At 40.5% G+C, this 23,357-nt stretch overlaps 3 protein-coding genes across 10 annotated transcripts; 2 read left to right on the top strand and 1 right to left on the bottom strand.

Moving 5' to 3' along the window:
* Positions 1-483: 483 nt before the first annotated feature.
* LOC120003335 (anthranilate N-methyltransferase-like) lies at positions 484-2,656 on the bottom strand. The gene is made up of 4 exons (XM_038852284.1): positions 2,152-2,656; positions 1,760-2,070; positions 1,245-1,309; positions 484-936 (listed from the first exon to the last, which is right to left on the bottom strand). The coding sequence occupies exons 1-4, from the start codon at positions 2,544-2,546 to the stop codon at positions 640-642; spliced, it is 1,068 nt and encodes a 355-aa protein (XP_038708212.1). The 5' UTR covers positions 2,547-2,656; the 3' UTR covers positions 484-639.
* A 4,480-nt stretch (positions 2,657-7,136) lies between these two features.
* LOC120004018 (protein LATE ELONGATED HYPOCOTYL-like) lies at positions 7,137-15,147 on the top strand. Of its 8 annotated transcripts, none has more exons than XM_038853218.1 (8): positions 7,137-7,427; positions 7,721-7,746; positions 7,974-8,147; positions 8,272-8,383; positions 8,614-8,696; positions 12,537-12,761; positions 12,863-14,329; positions 14,452-15,147. In XM_038853218.1, the coding sequence occupies exons 3-8, from the start codon at positions 8,109-8,111 to the stop codon at positions 14,866-14,868; spliced, it is 2,343 nt and encodes a 780-aa protein (XP_038709146.1). In that variant the 5' UTR covers positions 7,137-7,427; positions 7,721-7,746; positions 7,974-8,108; the 3' UTR covers positions 14,869-15,147. The 8 variants fall into 8 exon arrangements, with proteins under 8 accessions (XP_038709146.1, XP_038709145.1, XP_038709147.1 ...); XM_038853217.1 differs by having other exon boundaries at positions 7,920-8,147; XM_038853223.1 differs by having other exon boundaries at positions 7,139-7,427; positions 7,920-8,147; positions 8,614-8,675.
* A 3,002-nt stretch (positions 15,148-18,149) lies between these two features.
* LOC120004505 (soluble inorganic pyrophosphatase 1) lies at positions 18,150-23,333 on the top strand. Its single transcript, XM_038853861.1, has 10 exons — positions 18,150-18,240; positions 18,329-18,395; positions 18,794-18,922; positions 19,018-19,046; positions 19,321-19,386; positions 19,750-19,857; positions 20,222-20,287; positions 20,381-20,501; positions 20,618-20,699; positions 23,064-23,333. Exons 3-10 carry the CDS (start codon positions 18,796-18,798, stop codon positions 23,104-23,106), a joined length of 642 nt encoding a protein of 213 aa, XP_038709789.1. The 5' UTR covers positions 18,150-18,240; positions 18,329-18,395; positions 18,794-18,795; the 3' UTR covers positions 23,107-23,333.
* Positions 23,334-23,357: the final 24 nt, after the last annotated feature.

Below are 23,357 nucleotides of genomic sequence, written 5' to 3'. Positions count from 1 at the left end.
TGAAAATGCCTCTACTCGCTCAGATGAAACAATAAAACAGGTGTCGGCAAGCCAGGCTTGCCTCACCCATTTTAATATATAGTATAGTATAGATAACTAAATTATACTATTTTCTGACTCAATATTCTTTATCTTCTGATTTCACAATATAGTTGGAGATGTTAAAATTTTCAAGCTTCAATTATGCAATAAGAATTCTAGAACTTAGAAATTCAGGGGTCAGAACAACAAAATCATCACATTGCTGTGGGGGTATTTGGAAGTTCCTTAATAACAACAGTACTACTATGGTTCACCATTGCTGCTCAAAACCCTAGTAAGACTCAACACACATGCAACCAGAGGACCCTGTTGGAGGGAATTCCTTCTTCAAGCAGCCGTACTGCATTCTTCAGCAAATACAAGCTCATCAACAAGAGCTTCTATTGAATCAGGTTCATTATTGTTTTGTCCTTATTAAAAAGGATTAATAATTGCACCTTCTTTAATTGCTGCTTAACTTGTATAAATAGAAGTTGCATTAATCATCGGCTGAAAAAACACCATTAACAAAGTTATCTTGTAAAGATTATTTGTCCCTGTGACTCTCACACCATTATGAAGGAAATCACAAATGATAAATTCCCCATACGTTACCATCTATTTGTAGAACTCCATAACCCAAAGATTACAGACAAAGCATACAAATCTAATGCCACTAAATCCAGCAGCAAGGGCCAGAGCCAAGTATTCGTGACGCGTTCGTTCCTTCCCTCCTGGGTTTTGAGTCATCATCAGCACATCACATTGACAGCCGAATTTTGTGGCTGCACTTGCGTCAGGCTCCACCGGAAGAACTGTCTCTAGAACAATTATCTTCCCATCACCTGGTATGGCTTTGTAACAGTTCTTCAACAACGTCAAGCAATGATCATCACTCCAGTCATGAAGTATCCACTGCAACATGTTTATCAGAAAATTCCTTTGTTGTTAAATCTAGTCAATGACTAACGGAGCATAGCAACATCTAATACCAAACTAGCATTGCAAGCTTAGAAAGATTAGAATCATGTATCCTATATTTAATAAGTGCCAATTTCGACTATCCTTCGCTACAACCTACCAAGGTGTTTGGAGAGAGTGAGGCAATTGAAACATTTGAAAGTTTGCGCGGAGTAAAAGATGTATGATTAAATTGAAAAAGTGTTGAGTGTTCAATGGTCTCAACTCTCAAGTCAATTTAAAAGGTGATGATAGATTTATACCTTCATAAATATTGCATCTCCGTTGGGAACACTCTCAAACATATTTCCTCCTACATGTTCAACACCTGCCATACAAGAGAACGAATTTATCTCTTAGTTAACAGAGAAGAATATCGGGAGATCAGCATGGAAATTGGAATCAAAGGCATGTGGTTACCTAGCTCATTAAAAGAAAATTAAGGTAAAAGAAGAAAACAATGTCTTATGCACAAGGCTCTCATAGATGGTAGAATCTGAATTCTGAACAGACGTATATAAGCAGCTAAGCTACAAGTCTGCAATGAATAAGATCAGGCCCATATTCAAGGAGACAAGTGATTCAAGTAACCAATTTAGCATTGAACAATGAATAAATATAAGGAGTTGATTGTGTCAAAGCTTAGACAACCACATGGTGTGATGCATGGCATTCAGGCATTTAGTCAAACACTTGATATCCCCCACAAGTTCCCAACACAAATGAGCTTCAACTAGCATGAATCAGAAAACCAATTATGACCAGTGATCATATATACCAGGGTAGGACGGGGCATCTTGAATAACATGAGGCAAGTCGAAGTTGACACCCTTGATGTGGGGGTATGCAGAAGTGATAGCTTGAAGAGAGACTCCAAAGCCTCCACCAACATCGACTAACTGCTGGATATGATCAAAGCCTTTGTACGCCTTGAGGATCTCCTTAATAACAAGAGTAGTGTGATTGAACATTCCTGTGTTGAAAACTTGGTTGAATCCAGGATCCAATTTTGTGTACTCAAAAGCATGCACTCCATGAACCTTGTTGAATGGAATTCCACCTTCAAGAATTGCATCCTTCAGCTTTGACCTGCCACAATTAATTCCCAGTATAACAAAGATTCAAAAAAATAAAAATAAAAAGGGAAATCTGAATCCGTAAGAGACAAACCAGCTCCTCAATAAGACCTCATCGAGAGTCAAGACCAACGTTGGTCCTAATGAAACACCATCTTGGTTAGGCACATAATATTCAGACAATGAAGTCAAACTGTAGAGCCTTTTCATATCAACCACAGAGCAGCCAAGCACATTATGGGTAGCGAGGAGCATGAGAATCCTGTCCAGCATCAAGTGTGCATCTGGGTTTCGTGCAGGCAGTTGCGCTACTATCTCCGAAGCAGAGAGTTTGGCATCTGGACCAGCTTTCGCTATGATCTCGAAAACCCCAAGCTCAAATACTGTCTTCAAGGCAAAAGGCACCACCGAGACCACCCCCAGCTGACTAATACATAAGAAATCATCTTCCAATTTCTTTTCTGATTCAGTTTTTGCCAAGGAAGCCATTCTATACAATGTTCAGAGACTGATACTTTGGGGTTACAGTGATTTCTTTTGGGAGCATCTCGGTTAGAGCTATATAATCATGGAATATGATATTTGAGGTTCTTTGGTTGAATGATTCAACAAAGGGCGGCATAATTATTATTTTATCCCCACGATGCAATGATTTTGCATTATGTACCTGCTCATGGAAGACTTCAGTATTTTATCCATACAATACCTGTCATCACTAACTTTGTCGTAATACCAACCAATGGGGGCCTGGAATGGTTTAGGGGCTGTGGTACAAGAAAGACCATCTTCCTTCACCAATTAAGAGCAATTGCAGTAGTGGCAATTTGTTGGGCCAATAAAAATCTATATCGGCTCCCATTTTTATTACGTAAAAAATTAGGTCAAACACGTATGTCAATACAGTCACATCAACAAAACATATCTCCCAATATAGCCACATCAGCAGAACATAAATTCCTATACATTTTTCTTTCTCACCCAACATGGTGCCCAACAAATTCACATGCCCTCCATATTGTCTCCAATAAAACTACACCAAAACACAATCTTTCAGTACAACCACATCAACAAAACACATATCCCAATATAGTCATATCAGCAAAACACAAAACCCAATACAACCACATCAGCAAAACACAAAACCCCATACATATTTGTTGTCCCAGATAAAATAACACCATTGCAAGTGCTCTAACAAAAGGTGAGTCCGCTTTCCTCCCCGAGGCCCATGCGGATTTGTCCCCCTCAAATCTAGTCTATACAAGACTTAGGAGGTATGGTCCAACAATTGACTCCCTTAGACCCAAACCTCAAGAAAATTGGTTGTTGTTAGGTAGGGAGTCGAGCCTCCCTTATATCTAACACTTCACTCACACATGGTCACATCTAAGCGATGTGGGATTGTACCATATTGTTGGATTGGGCCTCCTAAGCCAGTATGGGCTCGGTTTGGGGGACAAATCCTTGCGGACCTCCGGGCCCAAAGCGGATAAATTGTTATTAGTGACGGAGGGTGGTCTTTATGAGTAGGAAACAATGAGCAGGCAGAGCATAATCCAAAGAAGTGCTCCAACAGCAACTACCTTTCCATAATTTGGTATTGCTTCGTAACAATTCTTCAACAACCTCAAGCAACGATCATCGCTCCAATCATGCATGATGCACTACAAGATGTAGATTATCAAATTATGCTACTTGAAAAGATGAGAAAATTGAAAAAGAAAAGCCGTAATGCCTCCAATTAAATCAATCATGTGGACTCAATTAAGCAAATGAAGAAGCAAATGAAGAGTATGTAACTATAGCTACGCCCAGTAGCGAATTTTTGGGGATTATATGACGTCTAAATCAAATTGGCTGCAGTAATTAGTTGTGCTCAAAGGCTTAAAAGTTAAAACACTTGTTGGGTGATGATCTCAAGTTAATGAGGAATTTATACCTTCATAAAAATGGCATCTCCGCTTGGAACGCTTTGAAACATATCTCCCCCCCACACTTTCAAACCCCTGCAAAGTAAGAAAACGAACCCCATTTTCCTAATTCAGGTAGTTTGCGCATCTGAACTAAGAAAATGTAGTATCAATTCATCTAGACATTCAAACCCATTATATTAATTGATCTTTCAGTTCTAGCAAATAATGTCAAATCTTTCTAAATTAACCAGGTTGAGTAATGGACAGAAAAGTTAGCGTGAATAGGAAATGTAGTATGACGAGTAACCTAACCGGGGAAGGGCGGAGCATTTTGGTGTCACGGCCCAACCCTCTTGCCAACCAAAGCCCAACCGACGCCCTTACGGGCCGGCTGTAACCAAGGCCCATGGGCTGAATCCCATGAAAACCTTGGCTGGTAGGGTGAGAAGGGACCGCGCTTATAAACTAGCACCTCTTCTCCCACTTAACCGATGTGGGACTCATGACAAACCCCACCCCTTCAAGACCAACGCCCACGTTGGTCGAGCACCATGGCGGCCTGCACTCTGTGGGGGGCTTTCACTGGGCTAGGGCCTCACCCGTACCAGATCCACAGGTAGCCCTTTCCATGGCCTTTCCAGGGTCCATGGGCCCGGCCCAAAGGGCCGGTTAAGTGTAGCCTCTGATACCAATTGTCACGGCCCAACCCTCTTGCCAACCAAAGCCCAACCGACGCCCTTACGGGCCGGCTGTAACCAAGGCCCATGGGCTGAATCCCATGAAAACCTTGGCTGGTAGGGTGAGAAGGGACCGCGCTTATAAACTAGCACCTCTTCTCCCACTTAACCGATGTGGGACTCATGACATTTGGATAGCATGAAGAGTGACTCCAAGGCGTCCACCGACATCGACCAACCCCGCGTTGAGAAGTTGACTGAACCTAGGGTCCAATTTTGGGTACTCAAAAGCATGAGATCCAATTGACGCTGTTGAATGCAATCCCTCACCTGGAAGGCTTTTGTGGAAATTGGTCAATGCGCTCTGATCACCTTTACGGGCATTTCTACCCTCCCCTCACGTATTCACGTCTGTGACATCTCCATTGGAACCCATGTCACGTGTAGGGTCGGTCATACTTTTGTGCCCAAAGCGGCATGATAAAATGGCGTGTTATTGTAAAAAAAAAAATTTAATAAAATGGTGCCCCTCAGGCCCTCAACCACGGGCGGATCTACAGTTGGGCTATGATGGGCTTGAGCTCGTGTGAAAAAAATTAGTAAATATACTTAAGCCCACTAGCCTAGACACTATGCCACTAAGGTGGGCAGGCCCAAGACGGGTTGATTTGGTCCCCATTCACCACACCATCGTCAATTCGTCATCGTCTCAACTCTCATCGAGACGACGAGAAGGCCATCTTTGTTTCTTCGACTCTGCGTCTAGGATCAGCCGTCCAGCATCTGTGATTCTCTAGAGTCCAGGCTCCAACCGTCCAGCATCTTCGTTTATCAAGTTCATCATGCGTCTCTACTCTTGAGGTTATAAGGTACAGTTTGAGAGTATTTGAGTTTTTGGCTTGTGTTGGCAGCAGACAAACAAGAGGCAATCTCCAAATGAGGTTTTTATTTTGTTGTACACTACTACTTGATTGGGTTTGCCTCCTTGATCCTACATTTGATTGACTTTGTTAGAACTGATTGTAAACTACAACTTTTAGAGTTTCAATTTGTTATATATTAATACAATACTGGCTTATCAAAAAAAAAAGATCGAGTTATCTTGGAAGGCATGGTAAGCTCTTACCATTTTGAGATTCTACTGAAGTTCTAAAAATTTTTCAGGACGCTATCCAAAACCCCGTTATTTTTAAGTTCAACCCAGAGTAAATCAAAATCCTGGTTCCACCACTGCCCTCAACCTTACCATATTAGAGTTCAAATTATTTGAAACTTCATCATACACGCGAAGTCCGTGATATCTAAAAGTCTGAATGATAACAATTCAATTCAAGTATTTTCAGAACTAAACCACACTATCTCTATTCTCTTTGTAACATTCTCACTCGATAAGATATAATTAGGATTTGAACCAATTAACCAAACTAGACCATAATTTCTTAGGGTCGTACAAAAAAATTAACATTTTAAACATATCATTTTAACAAATTATTAAGTATTCATCCAAAAGTCTATGGAATTGCTTATATAAAGGCATATGACAATGACATCACCTATCTACAAACTGATGACGTTTATTTGTTTCTCAAGTGTGTGATTTTTTAGATAATATGGTGCTCTTTGGGCCAGTCTAGTCTAGTGCTGAAAACTCTAGCTTTGACTGATTTGGGCTAAAGCGAGCCCTGATCAAGAATAGGTGAGATAGTGAGTATCCAGTGACCGATTAGACTAAATGAATAGATGGTAACTTAGGTACTCACTTTCGATGCTCGAACCTAGGTTGAGAAAAAACCGTGCAATGCAAATGCCAACCAAATGCTCCCCAAAAGACTAATTACATTACCAACATCAGTACATCACTGATTTGAAGGTTCTTCTGTATTTTCCATGGATCTTCTCTCTTTTGAATCAAAGATCCATGTAAGAACTTTCAACTCAAAGTCTCTTATCTTGGGAAGGTCCAGTTCGCTTGGACATTGGACTGTCCCTTGGCCCATTGGGCTTTACTATAGCCTGAAATTTTCGAGGTCAAATCGTCAAATATCGTCCCTACCCTTTACCGTAGTGCGGGGACAGCACGAGTCGCACCGGGAAAGCTAACCCACAAGTGTTCTTCACCAAGCAGAGATTACCGGCCTCCATGCTCCCTACAAACTGCCACGTCTCGTTGCTCTATCCACGTCAGCTCCAAGCCACCCGCATTTCAACTTTTTTATACGCTTCCTTAAGCACATGACCGGATGGAACCGTTTCTTCGAGATAATCCTTGTAGACCCCACAGGCATACCTGGATGCGCTTTTACGTGCATAGCCTCACAGGGTCATCGAATTTGTGGTCGAGATTTGAAGACCAGTGAACGGCAACTTGGGGGAAATTTTTTATTTAATCAGCCACTAAATCTACGCCACTTGTCACCATCTCTCCCGTTTCTTTGTTCTATTCAGTATTCACCTTCACTGCTTCGCGACCTCAAATTTTTTCCCCTTAAAAAAAATAAATCCACAAGAAATTGTTGTGGCTGAGATTTCTCCTGAGGAGCCAAAGCGTTGGCGTTTTAGGTCTCACCGAAACTCAGCACACTATCCTACTTTTCTCTACACTGTCTTTGCCTTTTCTTCTGTATCATTCTAGATATTTCGTGATCGCGTGAGGTAGATTCCGATCCACCATTGCCAGAATCTATGGGTTCTCCGGCCTGTTTCGGTTGATCCAGTTCACGCATTATCCGAGAGAGGGCGGGTTCTTGGAGAGTTCTCATCGACCATGGCTTTCTTCCAAGGTATTTATCTTCATTTTTAGGGCTTTTGCCTCATGCTTCCTGTTTGGTTGCCGAGAAAATGATAAGAAAGACGGGAAAAGAAATTTGCATACTAAGCCAAGTTCTTTTTATTTTGGCTCAGCCGAGCTCTACTTTAATCCTTTTTATGCTTTTCTGTGAAGATTTCCCGGCAACCAAACAGGGGTTAGGATTTTGAAAGCCGTATTGTTTTGATGATTTGTTGGGAGGTGGATATATAGAGTGGTGATATGCTGATTGAGGTTTCTCTCCCTTGTTTTTTTCACGTTCTAAAGGTTTTGGCATCTTCCGGTTCGTTTTGGTGAGGATTCTGAATAAATCAATTTTCTTTTAGTACTTTCGGAGAAGCGTCTGTCTCTATCACTCTTGCTCTCTCTCTCTGTAACGGCGGATTACTAAATATTTTTAAGGACTTATTTTCAATTTTGTAAGTCTGAAGTGTATATATGTGAATTGGAATGCTTAATTGTGCAGGTACAAAACAGAGACGGGTCTCTACTGATTGTGGTTGCCTTTTCTCTTTTGCAGTAGTAGTTACTTATCAAGTTTCATTGGCTTCAAGAACGACGGCTTCACTATTTATAGTGTTCAATGTGGTGAGGAATGAAAGGAGGTTTCTGTTTAGGGAGGATTTGAAGCAGTGCTAGCTGCCTTGGTCCGGTAATGGATGCATACTCCTCTGGGGAAGATTTGCTCGTTAAGGTTAGTTAAATGGGCTTGATAATTTTTTCCCTTTTCGTGTGCGCTTTATCTTTAACTATGACTCTTTTTTTTTCTAGAATTCAAGTTAAGTTATATCTGATTTTGGAAATTCGGTGGTGTCTAGACAAGGAAGCCATATACGATTACAAAACAGCGTGAGCGATGGACAGATGAGGAGCATAATAGGTTCCTAGAAGCCTTAAAGCTCTATGGACGAGCTTGGCAACGCATAGAAGGTTTGCTTTCTGTTCTTTTTTTTCAGTTCCATTTTATTGTTATCCATTGACATAATTTGATGATTGGATTTGATTTATGGCCTAATTTTTTAAACTATCATTGGAGTGTCTTTGAGTTGAATGCATTGGGATTGACATGACACACAATCCTTATATGCCATTTTCTATTTGTCTTGATTGGAGATGTCTCTCTTCTCTCTCTTTTTGGTGGTTTACTTCGTGGTGTGCAGAACATATAGGAACAAAGACTGCAGTGCAGATCAGAAGTCATGCACAGAAATTCTTTTCAAAGGTCAATGAGTACCTTCTTGCTGTATGCTTTTATGAACTCCATATTTTAATTACGCATCTTATTGCTTAGTTACGGCCAACATCATAAAACATTACAGATCTTCTGCTCTCCACCCATTGCTTATCAAACTGCTGACACTTTTTATAGATAATATTCTTTTCTTTCGATTTTTCAGTAAAAGTCTACTGTAGAATCTTGGTTCTACCGGATCTTTAATTTTCTCACATATTTGGAAAGATAGGACATCCATTTTATTGATCACACTAATTTTTCATATTGATATGTTTTTAACGATCTCTTTCCCACTCACAATTATTTAAATTTTTGCTTCCACAAATGCCTATCCCTCGAGTAGCTATAATGCGAGCTGCCTTCTGAACTGCCTGAGTTCTTAGGGATTGAGTTTCATGCAAGAGTTGGTGGCTTGGTGCACTTCTCCTTTGAACAGATCTTTGAAACGCACCCCATTTATATCCTCGAAGTGAAATCTTAGAAGCCTTTTGTTCTTGCTTCTTTTTTTGTTCAACTAACTCTTGCTTTTTTGGTTCTTCTTGGAGTTTATATACAAATATTTTTCGTGAGAATTTAGCATCGACTCTGTCTCGTTTAGTCTCTTCAGAGCATTTCTCAACTCTTCCTCATGATAGAAGAATTGGATTATGCCATGAATCCTTAACGTAACAGATATCATCCCTCTAAATACCTGTAGGCCTGTCACTTTTTTCTATGTTTAATGGTTTCTAAGGATGTATGGTACCTTTTTCCATTTCTATGGTACTCATCACCATCTAGATCTGGATTCAGCACCGTGTGCTAGACTTCGCCAGCATTCAATTTGGAAACTATATAGTAATGTACCTTGGTGCCATGTAATTAATGCAGCAAATTTTCGTCAGTGAAAACTTTATTTGCTTTACTAAGTATTTTATACTTCTTGGGTAATAGCACCAGAAAACTTCTTCGTTTTTTTCTCTTCAAAGAAATTTGGAGTGTTCTAAATTGCAATCAAACATGTTGCAAAGAGCTTTGACAATAAAAAAAGTGCTTGCGACCTTAAAAAACATAATTGCATATAACAGATGTGTTTTATAGTAGGTTACAATAGACAGTTAATTACAAATGGGAAGACTTCAATCTGTGTAGTTGCGCCTTCACAAGCTTCCAGGACTGTGTCTCTGGAAAATGAAATGAAAAATAGGTTTATAACTCAAAAGAAACTCCATAGTTTGTCGGTGTCTGCCAAATCAATAGCATTAGTGTGGGGAACAAACTAGGTCTCAAAGCAACAGGTTACCCTTTTTGATTTGGCCTCATCAAACGTTTTCTGTCAGATTTCGGCATCCATGTAGTATTACTCTGGTTTTGCTGCTCAAATCTTTACTCATTTATTTCCTTCTAAAACAAACCCTTCCGGTTTCTGAAATCTTTTCCCGGTTCCGAGACATGTTTTCAATTTAGTTGTCCAAGTAGAATACTGCAGTTATCCAGAGTTTCCTAACCATTTTTTCAGAATACTTCAGTTGTTTGTCCGGTCACTGTTGATCAGCATTCTAAGTAGTCCTTCTGTCATCAGTCTTTGTAAAGACTAAAATGCTTGCAAAATGAGTTTGGACCCAAGACACCCATGTTTTAGTATTCCTACCTTAGCATAGAAATTTGTGGGAAGCCTTATTATATTCCATTCTCAACCATTCAAACTTTTTTGGTCAACCTTTGGAGTTTTCAGAGCTTTTTAGTGTTGGCTTATTCAATGGGTAATCTCAAGATGTTCACAGCCTCTTCACATTATCAAGTCTTGCCATGCCCCATTCTTTGGGGTTTGGGAATAGTTTCAACTTGCACAAGTAACTTGGATGTGAATACCATTAAGCAGCTGCAGCCGAATTTCAGAAAGAGTCTAATGCCTGCTTCCCAATATGCAAAATGAAAACCACACCCTAAGAAGGTCTAGAAGTATATTGTTCTGTATTAGAATCTCTCCTGTAGATTGTACAACTATATTTGATAGCCTACTCTGACACCAATTAAGAATAAGATGATAGTACGCAACATAAAAATTTGTGGGATCACAGGTTTACATCCTGAAAATAGTCTCTATGCAATGCATCACTCCTCATCTGTATTTTACAATCGGTAAATTCCACCTTCAGCCTCTGGAAAGCCAAAATTATTCCCAATAAGTATCAGCCCAATTTAGCCTGGTCTCTGAAAATTGCTTTAATTACGGTCATTAAATTGCTATGGACATTGATATCATGAATTGCATAATGATTGGAGCGAATGTATTGAAAGACACTGATGCAAATTGATTTTGTGCATGGAAATGAGGCCCTAATTTTGAGCATCAGAGACACATTGGTATTTGCTTGCATAAAAGTTCAGTATAAGCTTATTGATGATCTTCATGAAATTTGGGAGGAAAATTAAAAATTTTCCTGTTTCTGTGGACTATAATGAAAAGTAGTTTATGGTCTTAAGCAACTTTTTACGGCAGGTATCATATACCAATGTGTTGTGGCTCTATTAAATTTAATGATTTCTTCAAAGTTACAAAAAAAAAAAATCACAATCTTCGAAATCTGGAATCTTACAACATTCCACTCAATCATAATGTGACATCTTTATGGTTGCGGTGAAATTAAAATGGGGGGCTGGTTTGGTCAACAAGTCCAAACCAGTCCCCCTTATTTCATTTTACTGAGACTGGGAACTGGGAAGTGCACTAGTATTCTTCACAGGAAATTTCAGGGTAAGGTTATAACATATCACTTGTATTTAGTTTACTTACTGATAATATTACTCAAGGAAGGAATAAAGGGACATAGATGCATGAGACAATGCATATAGATGTGTAGTAGTTTCGAAACATAATAACAATTATCACAAAATTTGAGTAACGATTTACTAGGAATACAAGGATTTCATTTGGTTACTAGTTATTAGTAAATTTACATTAATTAGATATTTTTATCTTTTCTAGATTTGTTCGGGGATTTAGTTAGAGTTTAGCTTTGCAGTACTAATTATTGTTTTTTATCTTTTTTTTCTTTGTCATGAATGGAAAACATTTGAGTAACGATTTACTAGGAATACTAGGATTTCATTTGGTTACTAGTTATTAGTAAATTTGCATTAATTAGATATTTTTATCTTTTCTAGATTTGTTCGGGGATTTAGTTAGGGTTTAGGCTTTCAGTGCTAATTATTATCTTTTTTTCTTTGTCATGAATGGAAAACAGCATTGTAACAGTTCTCTGATATTGTTCAAGTCTGCTTTTAAAATGTCATAATGACTCATGCAAGCCCAACACTTTTTTTCTTTATTAACACTTTATCATCAATATAGATCTCTCTCAGACAGAGAGGATTGTTGCTTGCATTCATATAAGGTTAGGTAAATATCTACTGTCTTTTTCCTTTTGGCAGAAAACATTCTAAATTCATTTCCTGCATCAGGTTTTGTGTCCAACCTTGAATGAGGAGAAATAAAAAGATGTTTTAACCTTTATTTGAGAAAGATTATTGGAAAATTTTGTCTTCTTTTCTTGTCCATTTCCCTTTCTGTCTCCTTATCCACATTCTTCTCATCTCAGTTTCTTGTCTCATCCATTAGTGGAGCTAATTGAAGTAAGCACTATGCAGTGGCTATCTGTGGAGATGATATGAGGCAATGGAGTTTAAATTATTGTATTACCATTGAAGTAGCCTTTTATCAATAAAAGTGTTTTTTCGGTTATCTCCATTACCAATTGATGCATGCTAGCTAGTTCCTTCTACAACAAAAGAGTACACTAATGTTTTTTCTTTTTTGCGCTATAATGCCTTCTCTGGATAAATATATTAAAATGTATTCTCTTTTAGTTGGAGAAGGAAGCTGTAGCTAAAGGCATTCCTATTGGACAAGCTCTTGACATAGACATACCTCCTCCAAGACCCAAAAGAAAGCCAAGCAATCCTTATCCTCGCAAGACTGGTGTGGGAGCTCCAAACTTGCAGGTCAGAGCAAGAGATGGACACCCTGTGTCATCGGTGTCTTCTATGCGCTTCAAACAAGTATTGAACTTGGAGAAAGAACCACCTCCTGATGTGAGCTTCCTCTTGTTCTTCCCTTCAATTTGTTCACGAGCTTGTCCCTTCAATTCGTTTGATTTTCTTTGTGATATATTTTCTTGCAACTTATCACTCAGAAAACTAATGCTGATGAGAATCCTACAAACACAAAAGAAACTGATGATGACAATAGCTCAACAGTCTTTACCTATTTCCAAGATGCTCCTTGTTCATCTCTCTCTTCAATGAACAAAAATTCTACAACATCTCTGGGGCCAGTGAGAAACTCATGTGCTTTCAGAGAGTTTGTACCATCTCAAAGAGAGGTGGTGAACCAGGATGGAACAAATGAGACATACCTCACTGTTGAACTTAGAGGTGATCAAAAGAGGGATAATGCCAGACAGACAGTAGCAGATAGTGGTGAAAGTAAACCTTTAAACTTGGAATGTTCGAACCATCTGCATGATAAATCAGTTCAAGTTGAGAAAACTAGGGATTGTAGTGGTGTTGTGCTCAAAGATGAGATGCAAGCCACTAATAACTATCCAAGGCATGTGCCTGTGCATGTTCTAGATGAAAGCTCCAGATCATGTACTCAAACTCCTCCCTCAGATATGTCATTTACTGAATCCATATTTCATCAAGTAGAAGCTCGTGGACATCCTAATATGTGCACAAATTCAGTCACACCTGCTACAACTGATCATCAAAATATTGTCCCCAGGTCTTCCATTTATCAGATGCTTCCAACTTTGCATCCGCTGTTCCCCCCAGTTTGCCACAGTGAAGATGACTACAGATCCTTCCTCCAGACCTCCTCCAATTTTTCAAGTCTAATTGTGTCAACTCTGCTACAAAATCCTGCTGCCCATGCTGCAGCAAGCTTTGCGGCTACCTTTTGGCCTTACACAAATGTGGAAGCTTTTTCAGATTCTCCATCATGTGACCAAGGAGCTTTCCCACTTAGGCATATGACCTCTGTTCCAAGCATGGCAGCTATAGCTGCAGCTACTGTAGCAGCTGCAACTGCATGGTGGGCAGCTCATGGACTGCTTCCTTCGTGCTCTCCCCTTCACACTTTATTTAACTGCCCTCCTGCATCTACAACTGCAACAGCAACCGGAACTGATTTTCAATCAGTAGACACTGCTCAAGACCCTGTAGCTAATGCAGAAAGAAAGGAAAATACTTCAAAAAGTTGTCCTTTGCAAGATCAGGGACTCGATGTGGAACATTCTGAAGCTGTGCAGGCTCAACATTCAGCTTCAAAATCACCCAATTCGTTATTAGTAGACTCTGTGAAGAGTGAAGATACAAAGTCAAATAGTGGATCAAAAGCTGATGATGTTGAGAAAGCTGCAGTAGTTAATGAGCTCCAAGAGTCGAGCAAACCAAAGATCAAGAAACAGGTGGACCGTTCGTCATGTGGTTCAAACACACCTTCGAGCAGTGATGTAGAAACAGATGCACTGAAGAAGAAGGAAAAGGAGAAAGAAGAATCAAAAGAAGCTGATGCAAATTTTTCTGCTGCCGAATTCAGTAATCGAAGAAGCAAGAGCAACTGCGACACACTTGATTCCTGGAAGGAGGTCTCCAAAGAGGTAATGTGGAAATTGCTATTTGATCATTCTTGTTCTGTGATATTATCTCTGGGACATAAGGGATTGTGATTATTGATTTCTGAATTCTATCCTACCCCGCTTATGGTATTTGTGAATGTCAGGGACGGCTGGCTTTTCAAGCACTCTTCTCGAGAGGAGTATTACCACAGAGCTTTTCACCACCACAGGATGAGAAAAATAATGAGCATCAGGTAGGAAATATTGAGGAAGATCAGCAAGAAACAGATGAGAAATTTCAAGATGCTTCGCCATCAATTCTTAGGTGCACGAACTTGGAGTCTTCTTCAGGCCGTCAAGGCATGGAGAGTCATGTATTGTCAAAAAAGCACTACAATGGGGATGAGGGGCAGCTAAATCTTGGGCTTGGACATGGGAAGCTTAAAGCTCGTCATACAGGATTCAAACCTTACAAAAGGTGCTCAGTAGAGGCTCAAGAGAAGAGAGTGATGAACACCAGCTGCCAAGGTGAGGAGAAAGTTCCTAAGAGGAGACGCTTGGAAGGGGAGGCTTCAAGTTGATGTCTGATATTGCATGCCTGAACAAAGACACATTCTGTTTGCATCTGGTTTCTAGTTTCCACTCATCTGTTTCTATTTTCTGTGTTAATTTAGACTAGTCCAGCTTACAAGACTTCTTGCATCATAGTGAGTGTGTAGAATTTATGCAGAATTCAGTGAACTACAGAACTGCACTTAGAAACTCCTTTAATTAGACTAAGATCATTGAAGTATGAACGTACCTTGACTTGGCCTATTTCCTTTAAAAGTAAATATATCTCAAATCATCTATTATACTTGTTTTGTTCTTTCAAGCTTTTGTCTCATTGCATAACTGTAATGCTCAGTTCAAGGTAATGAAGAAATCCATCAGGCGGAAAGGCTGTTGCCCGCCAATGCTTGATTGCCAGGTAATGAGATGTCTTCTGGTGCAATGAGATTGGGAACAGGGAATGCACAATTTTGGGAGATTCAGTGGGAAATTAAGAGATCCATATAATTTACAAACTCACATATATACGAGAGTCAGATATCTGGCAATGTCTTTGATAGATTCCCACATCGCTTAGATGTGAATGTGCTAATTATAAGGGTGGGCTTAGCACTCCTAAATCAGAACACCAGGTTTTCTTGTGGGCTTCGGTTAACATGGACTGTGTTTATGCTGGACATGCAAGGAGGCTTGGTGGGCTTAGACTCTCTAGCGTCCATGACCATATGAGACATTGGTTTGGGAAAGGTAAAGACGTGAGAGCCCAATGAGCCCAAACTTGCGAATTGTTCTAGTTGTTGATACTAATAAGTTTGGTTCTTATCACTTTATCAGCGTTACAATACATGCTTCCTCATTACATCAAAATATGACAAAAGTAGAACCCTAGTCGGGTACCTCATCACTTAGAAACTGATGTTTAACCAATTCAATATCAAACTATGCTATTTAGTGCTGCCCCAGAGGGAGATTTTTAGAGCCAGCAGATATCTGAGTCTTTTTATACATAGCAACAAAGACAACGCTGGTGATATATAACCAGCTGTGTTTACTTGAGAAGAGAATCTAAATTCTAAGGGAATTGTATGAGTAGTCTGTGATGCTAGATAGTAAGACTGATGGGTCTGCAAGTTGACGATGTAGCTTTGGATCCGCTTCTTGTCAGCAGGAGTCAATTAAAATAGAGGATTCATGAGCAAAGCGTATACTCCTACAATTATATATCGTCAGCTGAAATTATTTGGAATTGTTCAACTCACCGCTGCGTGTTAAAAGATGGGGTGTGACTAAAACTTTCCTCACAATAATGTTCATCTGGTTTGGGTCTCGATCCTTGTCATCATTAAAGTTTTTATCTCAAAAGTTTGGGTTTCCACCCTAAAAAATTGAAATGTCCTCTCTGCGAACAAAAAATTTGAGATCTACCATATCATGGTTGAATAAAATATCTCATAAAAACATCGCTATCATGTATGTGTAGGGAGTGGAATGATGAGATGGAATTTCTTCTTCCTGACAGCCATCACCACCTGCTCCACTAATGATGTCGAGGGCTTTGTCCAGGTCTTGCTTGGTTTATTATATGATATAATTGGACAACCAGGTCATGTTATCGACGCTTTTGGTGCAAGAAGTCCTGGCAAAAAATGTTTAGGACTCAATGATGTGATCTGAAAGAAGGAATCCACGTGAGAAACTCGTTATTTCGACTTGCAAAACCTAAAAAACAACACATTATTGGAATGGATCAGAAATTTCATTGACTATGAATACATCCTGAAAATGTATTAAGGTGTTAGCCATGGAGGCTTGAAATGTAAAGAGTTAATCTAAAGAATTGGTTGGTCTGAGTCATGTTAATTGTAAAGATAAGTGACCAGAGTCATTACCTAAGAAAGCAATAAAATTTTGTAGAAGTGAAGTTTGTGTTTGACACGGGGCCTTTGTTTGTTGCGGGTGAGTGTAAATCTCTCTTCTTCTTCCTTTATAGTCTTCATCATGATCGTGGTGATCTTCAACTCATGTTTCCCTGACACGATCTGGCCATGTTCTATCATGGGGAATTGCCCTCTCACTTGTTGCTAAGGTTACTGGATCATAACTCTTCATAACTGTAGCTTCCTCCTGATAATGGGCATCGTGGTGGGAATTCTCAGGTCATACTCCTTCTTCAAGGCGGATGTGGCAGTGTTAGGATCATGCATCTTGCTCCACTATCCTAAATTGTAGGTCTTTTGCTTACAATTGAGGGAAAATGACTAATAGTTGTCATATTGGTATTGCTCCTATCTTTGTGAACGTGAGAGAATTCCTTCTTCTTCAAAGTGTACGACAAACGTGAATCTGGTTTTTGGTTGACGTGCATTCACTAAAGTCATATCTGAGACTTTTTTAGGAACGTACAGGTCTCGAACTTCGATTTCTTCTTAACCTCTCTTACACTTATCCAGTTGAAATCTCGGTTTCTGTTTAGCAAATTGTTTTAAATCAGAATTAAAGCAATTATGAAAACAAATTCCTTGTTTGTAGCTTCGCGGACAAGGTTCTTCAGACATCCATGATTTTCAACAACTGTCTCTTGAATTTAAGCTTAACTAGTACATGATTTACCTACAAAATGAACAAACATTAACTCATTGTCCTTGCCACGTGACCACTGAATATTGATTTACTATTACCACTTGTAAGTCCTTTAATGGCAAACATATTTCAGCACTTCAAAATACCTTGTAATTTGTGCACCATCAAATTATCAAGAGTCTCCTCTACAATGGTACACAATATGAAACACTTCAAACTCAAAATTTTCAATTACAATTTTCCTCCCTTTTTTCTATACTACTCTCTCTCTTGGCTAAATTTATAAGTGTTAAGTATTGATTGATTGTGCAACTTTAAAAAGTACTCTCAAATCACTTTTCATATACCGAGAGTCCCTAAAATTTGAAATGTGTTTCAAGTGTTTTTTTCTTCCATTGTAGCCTATGTCCATGGAGTACTTAAAATTGATGTTTTGTGTGCTTGAAAAATAGGTTTCAAATCTTCCATTGAAGATGCTCTTACTATCATATGTCAATGACGGGAGGTCATTTTTGATACAACGGTGAAATATAAAGATGAATATTATTTGTATCTCATTTTTTATTAAGTACACTCCATCAACCCTTTAAAAACACACTAGAGTAGAGTGTATTTAATAAAAAATGAGATGCAAATAATGTCCATCAATATAAAAATTCCGTGCAGCAAGTGACAAAAATTTAAACCTTTTTCAATTTTACATATTCAACGCTAAAGGTACGTGTATATTTGTAATTTTACTCTCAAGGGTTGTTGAGTTGCCTTATTAAACAATTCAACGAACTGGGTGGAGGTGCCTACTGACTAGGGAGAGGAGGCAGGTAGTATTGACCAAACCCAAGCCTTTCTGAATTCTGACTGTATATCTTCATTTCTCTATATAAATACTCACATCACGATTAGCCGCAGTGTTGGGATCGCTGCCTTTCTGTTCATCGCCATCCAAATACCAAAAGCATTCTTTCGGCAATCAAAGGTATATATATATACCCACTTTCGTTTAGATGGCATAGATTACTTTTTGTGATACAAAAAACTGTGATCTTTTCTGGGTTTTTGTTCAATTTTCTTCCTGTTAAGAGAGTCAGATGATTGGCTAGAAACGACCAACTTTTTTGTCCAATTTTGGTTCCAGTTTTGTTGGAAAAGCTTTTATTGTTGTACAAGTGTTATCTCTGTGTAAAACTAGCTGAAAATTGAGAAGCTCTATCTCAATATCTGAGAGCTGTTGTATTTTATTGAAGAATCATAACATTCTTCGACTGTTGTGGCTTTTAGATGGCAATGATTCGGCTGTAGATTCGAGATCCAACTTCAGTTCCTGACTGAACACTGTTAACATAATTGTATTTCATACTTCTTAAACTTTGTTAGATATGAGTGACGAAACAAAAGAGAATGAAGAACAACAAAACCGCCCTGTTCCCCGTCTGAATGCAAGAATTCTCTCATCTATGTCAAGAAGATCAGTGGCTGCACATCCTTGGCATGATCTTGAGATTGGTACTTTTGGGATGATCATGTTTCACATTTATAGTTAAATTCTTTTCTTATAGTAGCTCAAGCAATCTAATTATGCTGCCAATTTTTTCCCACAGGACCTGGAGCTCCCATGATCTTCAATGTTGTAAGTGTTCTGTCGAACTTCGTTGACAAATAAAGTTGTATGAATAGCCTTGGAGCTAAAACTTACGAATAATGAGATGCAAATGAAAATCATTTACGAGGATTAGCTGTAAAATATTAAGATCACAATTAACCTCGCCTTTCACTTTTTCCTTACTAAGTTGTAACGTTTAATTTCCTTTTTTCGTTTCGGGAAGTAACTTTCAAAGTCCCTGCTTGTTAAGTATGAAATATTAAATATCCGCTTGTTGAATTATCTCATGTAAATTGTGCAGGTTGTGGAGATCACCAAAGGAAGCAAAGTAAAATATGAACTCGACAAGAAGACAGGACTGATTAAGGTATAAATACTTTCACACCTATTAAATATAGATGTTTAGTTATAATCCATCGGACAGTGCCCTTTGAGCTCTATCTTGAAGCATGGTTCTATAGTAAAATTCTCTGTCTACTTCAAAAACTTGTCCTGTCTGACCAATTGCCCCTAGCTTTTTCCTCTTAGGTGGAGTTATTTATGGCTTAACTACCTTGAAATGTGGATGAGTGACTGCCTGACTGCATTGGATGTGTGGATTAAGGACTACAAATTTTTTGTGCTACAGAAGTTCCTCGCATAATTTTCTCATTGACTGGAATCTTAGTTGTTATTTTTCTATGTGCTTCGATACCTCCCCCATAGTTGCTTGCTGCTAAATGACTGCTAGGTTGATCGGGTTCTTTATTCGTCAGTGGTTTATCCTCACAACTATGGCTTCATTCCCCGTACTTTATGTGAAGACAATGATCCATTGGATGTTTTGGTTCTCATGCAGGTAACTTTCTAAATTTAGTATTTGATTTAATCAGGGGAAATTGAACATTTAATTTAATCATATTCTGAAGAAAGATAATGCTGGAAGTTAAGGAATTGTCATATATTGCTGAAAAAATCAAGCTCCTCCCATCTTTTTTTTTATCTAGAAAAATACATTTTCATCATGTATGACAGTTATTACTTTGGTTTTAATTCTTTTTAAAAGCTTCAAGGATATTATTATAATGGTAACCACTATTTCTCAAGTCAGCATTTCGGACTTTGTTTTCCTATTTATTCCTTTTGAGGCCTCATTCCTGCATTCCATATTTTCTATAACATAAGTGATCCGCAATTACTCACTAGTCTAATGGTTTGATTAGGAACCAGTCGTGCCTGGTTGTTTTCTGCGAGCAAGGGCCATTGGACTAATGCCCATGATTGACCAGGTACTTCCTTGGAACTGCAAAGCACTGAAACTTCAGCACTTTGTTTACAATCCACTGGTACATATACCAACAATTATTTTTGTTGTATTCCAGGGAGAGAAAGATGATAAGATCATTGCTGTCTGTGCTGATGATCCAGAGTATAAACACTTCACTGACATTAAGGAACTTGCTCCTCATCGGCTTTCTGAGATTCGTCGTTTCTTTGAAGACTGTATGTTTTCAGCTCAAGATTTAAAACCTTACTGATAAACTTTATTTATATAAACAGATTCTATTGGTTGTCTTTTAACAAAGTGAGCTAATAGTAGGTTTCTTAATATATTGCAGACAAGAAAAATGAGAACAAGGAGGTTGCGGTTAATGATTTTTTGCCTTCAACAGCTGCATCGGAAGCTATTCAGTACTCCATGTAAGTCTATTCATCATCATCATCCAAGCCTATCTCAAATTTTTGGGGTAGACTATATGAGTATGAGAAAATCAACGGGAATCAACTACATATATTCATTTCTATTAGGATTATACTTTCATCATCTCCTATTGAATCCATATCATTTATTACTACTTCAAGTCATGTTTTTTAAGGCCTTCCTCTTCATTCATACTCTCTTCTATACAAATTCTCTCGATTCTTCTTACCATCACACCTGTCATGATCCCACATCGGAAGATGTGGGCATGCCAACGTAGTACTTAAGTGGGAGGGCTTCCTTCCCACTATAACCAAGGTTTTCATGGGATGGGCTTCTCTTCCCCCTATCCCTGCCCATGAGGACCTTGGCCACAGCCCGGCCCATTCGTGGGTGTGAGGGTTGGGCCTTGGATTATGCGTGGGGGCCCAGGGGGGTCTTCACATTTGGTGCTTTCATTGAGAGTCCAGTACCCCGACCTTGGGGCCGCGTCTGCGGAGTGGCCAGCCTTGGTGCTCGACCCACGGAGTGGAGATCTTCCCGGGTTACTGTCACGTGGCTACCGATCCATGCGTGGATGGGCGCGGGCGCGTGGAGGTGAGGGCCTTGGGAGGTGTGGTTTCGGCCCGACTGTACTTCGGAGGGGCCGGCCAGGGTGCTTGACCAACGTGGACGTTGGTCTGTCGAAGGGGAGGGTATTGTCATGATCCCATATCGGAAGATGTGGGCATGCCAACGTAGTACTTAAGTGGGAGGGCTTCCTTCCCACCAGAAACCAAGGTTTTCATGGGATGGGCTTCTCTTCCCCCTATCCCTGCCCATGAGGACCTTGGCCACAGCCCGGCCCATTCGTGGGTGTGAGGGTTGGGCCTTGGATTATGCGTGGGGGCCCAATGTGAAGACCCCCCTGGGCCCCCACGCATAATCCAAGGCCCAACCCTCACACCCACGAATGGGCCGGGCTGTGGCCAAGGTCCTCATGGGCAGGGATAGGGGGAAGAGAAGCCCATCCCATGAAAACCTTGGTTTCTGGTGGGAAGACCGAGTCTCCCACTCAGATGTTAACGCTGGCATGATCCTAAGGGATCATGACAATTACCCGCCCCTCCAAGACCAACGTCCGCGTTGGTCGAGCACCATGGCCGGCCCCTCCGGCAGGCCCTTGCCCCCGTGGGTCGAGCACCATGGCCGACCACTCCGTGGACGCGCCCCGAGGCTCGAGAACTGGACTCACAACGAGAACACGATATGGGCTAGCCAATCCTTGGGCCCCACACATAACACAAGGTCCAACCCACCACCCACGTATGGGTTGGGCTGTGGCCAAGGCCCGCTTGGGCAGGGATAGGGGGAAGAGACTCCCATCCAAGTCAAACCTTGGTTTCTGGTGGGAAGACCGAGTCTCCCACTCAGATGTTAACGCTGGCATGATCCTAAGGGATCATGACAATTACCCGCCCCTCCAAGACCAACGTCCGCGTTGGTCGAGCACCATGGCCGGCCCCTCCGGCAGGCCCTTGCCCCCGTGGGTCGAGCACCATGGCCGGCCACTCCGTGGACGCGCCCCGAGGCTCGAGAACTGGACTCACAACGAGAACACGATATGGGCTAGCCAATCCTTGGGCCCCACACATAACACAAGGTCCAACCCACCACCCACGTATGGGTTGGGCTGTGGCCAAGGCCCGCTTGGGCAGGGATAGGGGGAAGAGACTCCCATCCAAGTCAAACCTTGGTTATAGTGGGAGGAAGGCTCTCCCACTCAAGTACTACGCTGGCATGCCCACATCTTCCGATGTGGGATCATGACAATACCCTCCCCTTCGACAGACCAACGTCCACGTTGGTCAAGCACCCTGGCCAGCCCCTCCGAAGTACAGTCGGGCCGAAACCACACCTCCCAAGGCCCTCACCTCCACGCGCCTGCGCCCATCCACGCATGGATCGGTAGCCACGTGACAGTAACCCGGGAAGATCTCCACTCCGTGGGTCGAGCACCAAGGCTGGCCACTCCGCAGACGCGGCCCCAAGGTCGGGGTACTGGACTCTCAATGAAAAGCACCAAATGTGAAGACCCCCCTGGGCCCCCACGCATAATCCAAGGCCCAACCCTCACACCCACGAATGGGCCGGGCTGTGGCCAAGGTCCTCATGGGCAGGGATAGGGGGAAGAGAAGCCCATCCCATGAAAACCTTGGTTTCTGGTGGGAAGACCGAGTCTCCCACTCAGATGTTAACGCTGGCATGATCCTAAGGGATCATGACAACACCGCTCTCTACATTGTACATGCCCATAAAACTAGGGGTTGTTGGATGCTGTAAAAGTCACTTCTTTAACTTACTGCTTACACTTCTTGGTACAGGGACCTTTATGCTGAGTACATCCTGCATACCCTGAGAAGATAAAACACAGAAGGCTATATTGATGTCATTTTATCTTGAAGAGAATGTTTTGCTTTTGAATAAGTTGTCCTTACCAACTATATGAGCAGCTTCATTTGTTGTGTTTGATGATTGTTAATTTGATTCTTTGAGAGATCCTATGAAAAGTTACACTGAATGACTACTTACTGTCCAATACTCTTCAGCCAGAAATTATTTTGAGATAAATGACATTGAAAAGCTTAAATATCTGCCATCATTCTCCTTTTTGTTCA

The sequence above is a fragment of the Tripterygium wilfordii genome, chromosome 8 (genome assembly GCF_013401445.1).
Source record: "Tripterygium wilfordii isolate XIE 37 chromosome 8, ASM1340144v1, whole genome shotgun sequence".
NCBI classification, from domain to species: domain Eukaryota; kingdom Viridiplantae; phylum Streptophyta; class Magnoliopsida; order Celastrales; family Celastraceae; genus Tripterygium; species Tripterygium wilfordii.
This window is presented reverse-complemented; position numbering and strand designations above follow the sequence as displayed.

Coding starts and splice junctions, on each gene's coding strand:
- LOC120004505 (XM_038853861.1), top strand. CDS start 18,796: ATGAGTGACGAAACAAAAGAGAATGAAGAACAACAAAACCGCCCTGTT. Junction 19,047..19,320: donor CTCCCATGATCTTCAATGTT/GTAAGTGTTCTG, acceptor TAAATTGTGCAG/GTTGTGGAGATCACCAAAGG. Junction 20,502..20,617: donor TCGTCGTTTCTTTGAAGACT/GTATGTTTTCAG, acceptor AATATATTGCAG/ACAAGAAAAATGAGAACAAG.
- LOC120004018 (XM_038853219.1), top strand. CDS start 8,109: ATGGATGCATACTCCTCTGGGGAAGATTTGCTCGTTAAG. Junction 8,148..8,271: donor GGGAAGATTTGCTCGTTAAG/GTTAGTTAAATG, acceptor GGTGGTGTCTAG/ACAAGGAAGCCATATACGAT. Junction 12,762..12,862: donor AGAAAGAACCACCTCCTGAT/GTGAGCTTCCTC, acceptor CTTATCACTCAG/AAAACTAATGCTGATGAGAA.
- LOC120003335 (XM_038852284.1), bottom strand. CDS start 2,546: ATGGCTTCCTTGGCAAAAACTGAATCAGAAAAGAAATTGGAAGATGAT. Junction 2,071..2,151: donor GAGGTCTTATTGAGGAGCTG/GTTTGTCTCTTA, acceptor TAATTGTGGCAG/GTCAAAGCTGAAGGATGCAA. Junction 937..1,244: donor GAGATGCAATATTTATGAAG/GTATAAATCTAT, acceptor AACATGTTGCAG/TGGATACTTCATGACTGGAG.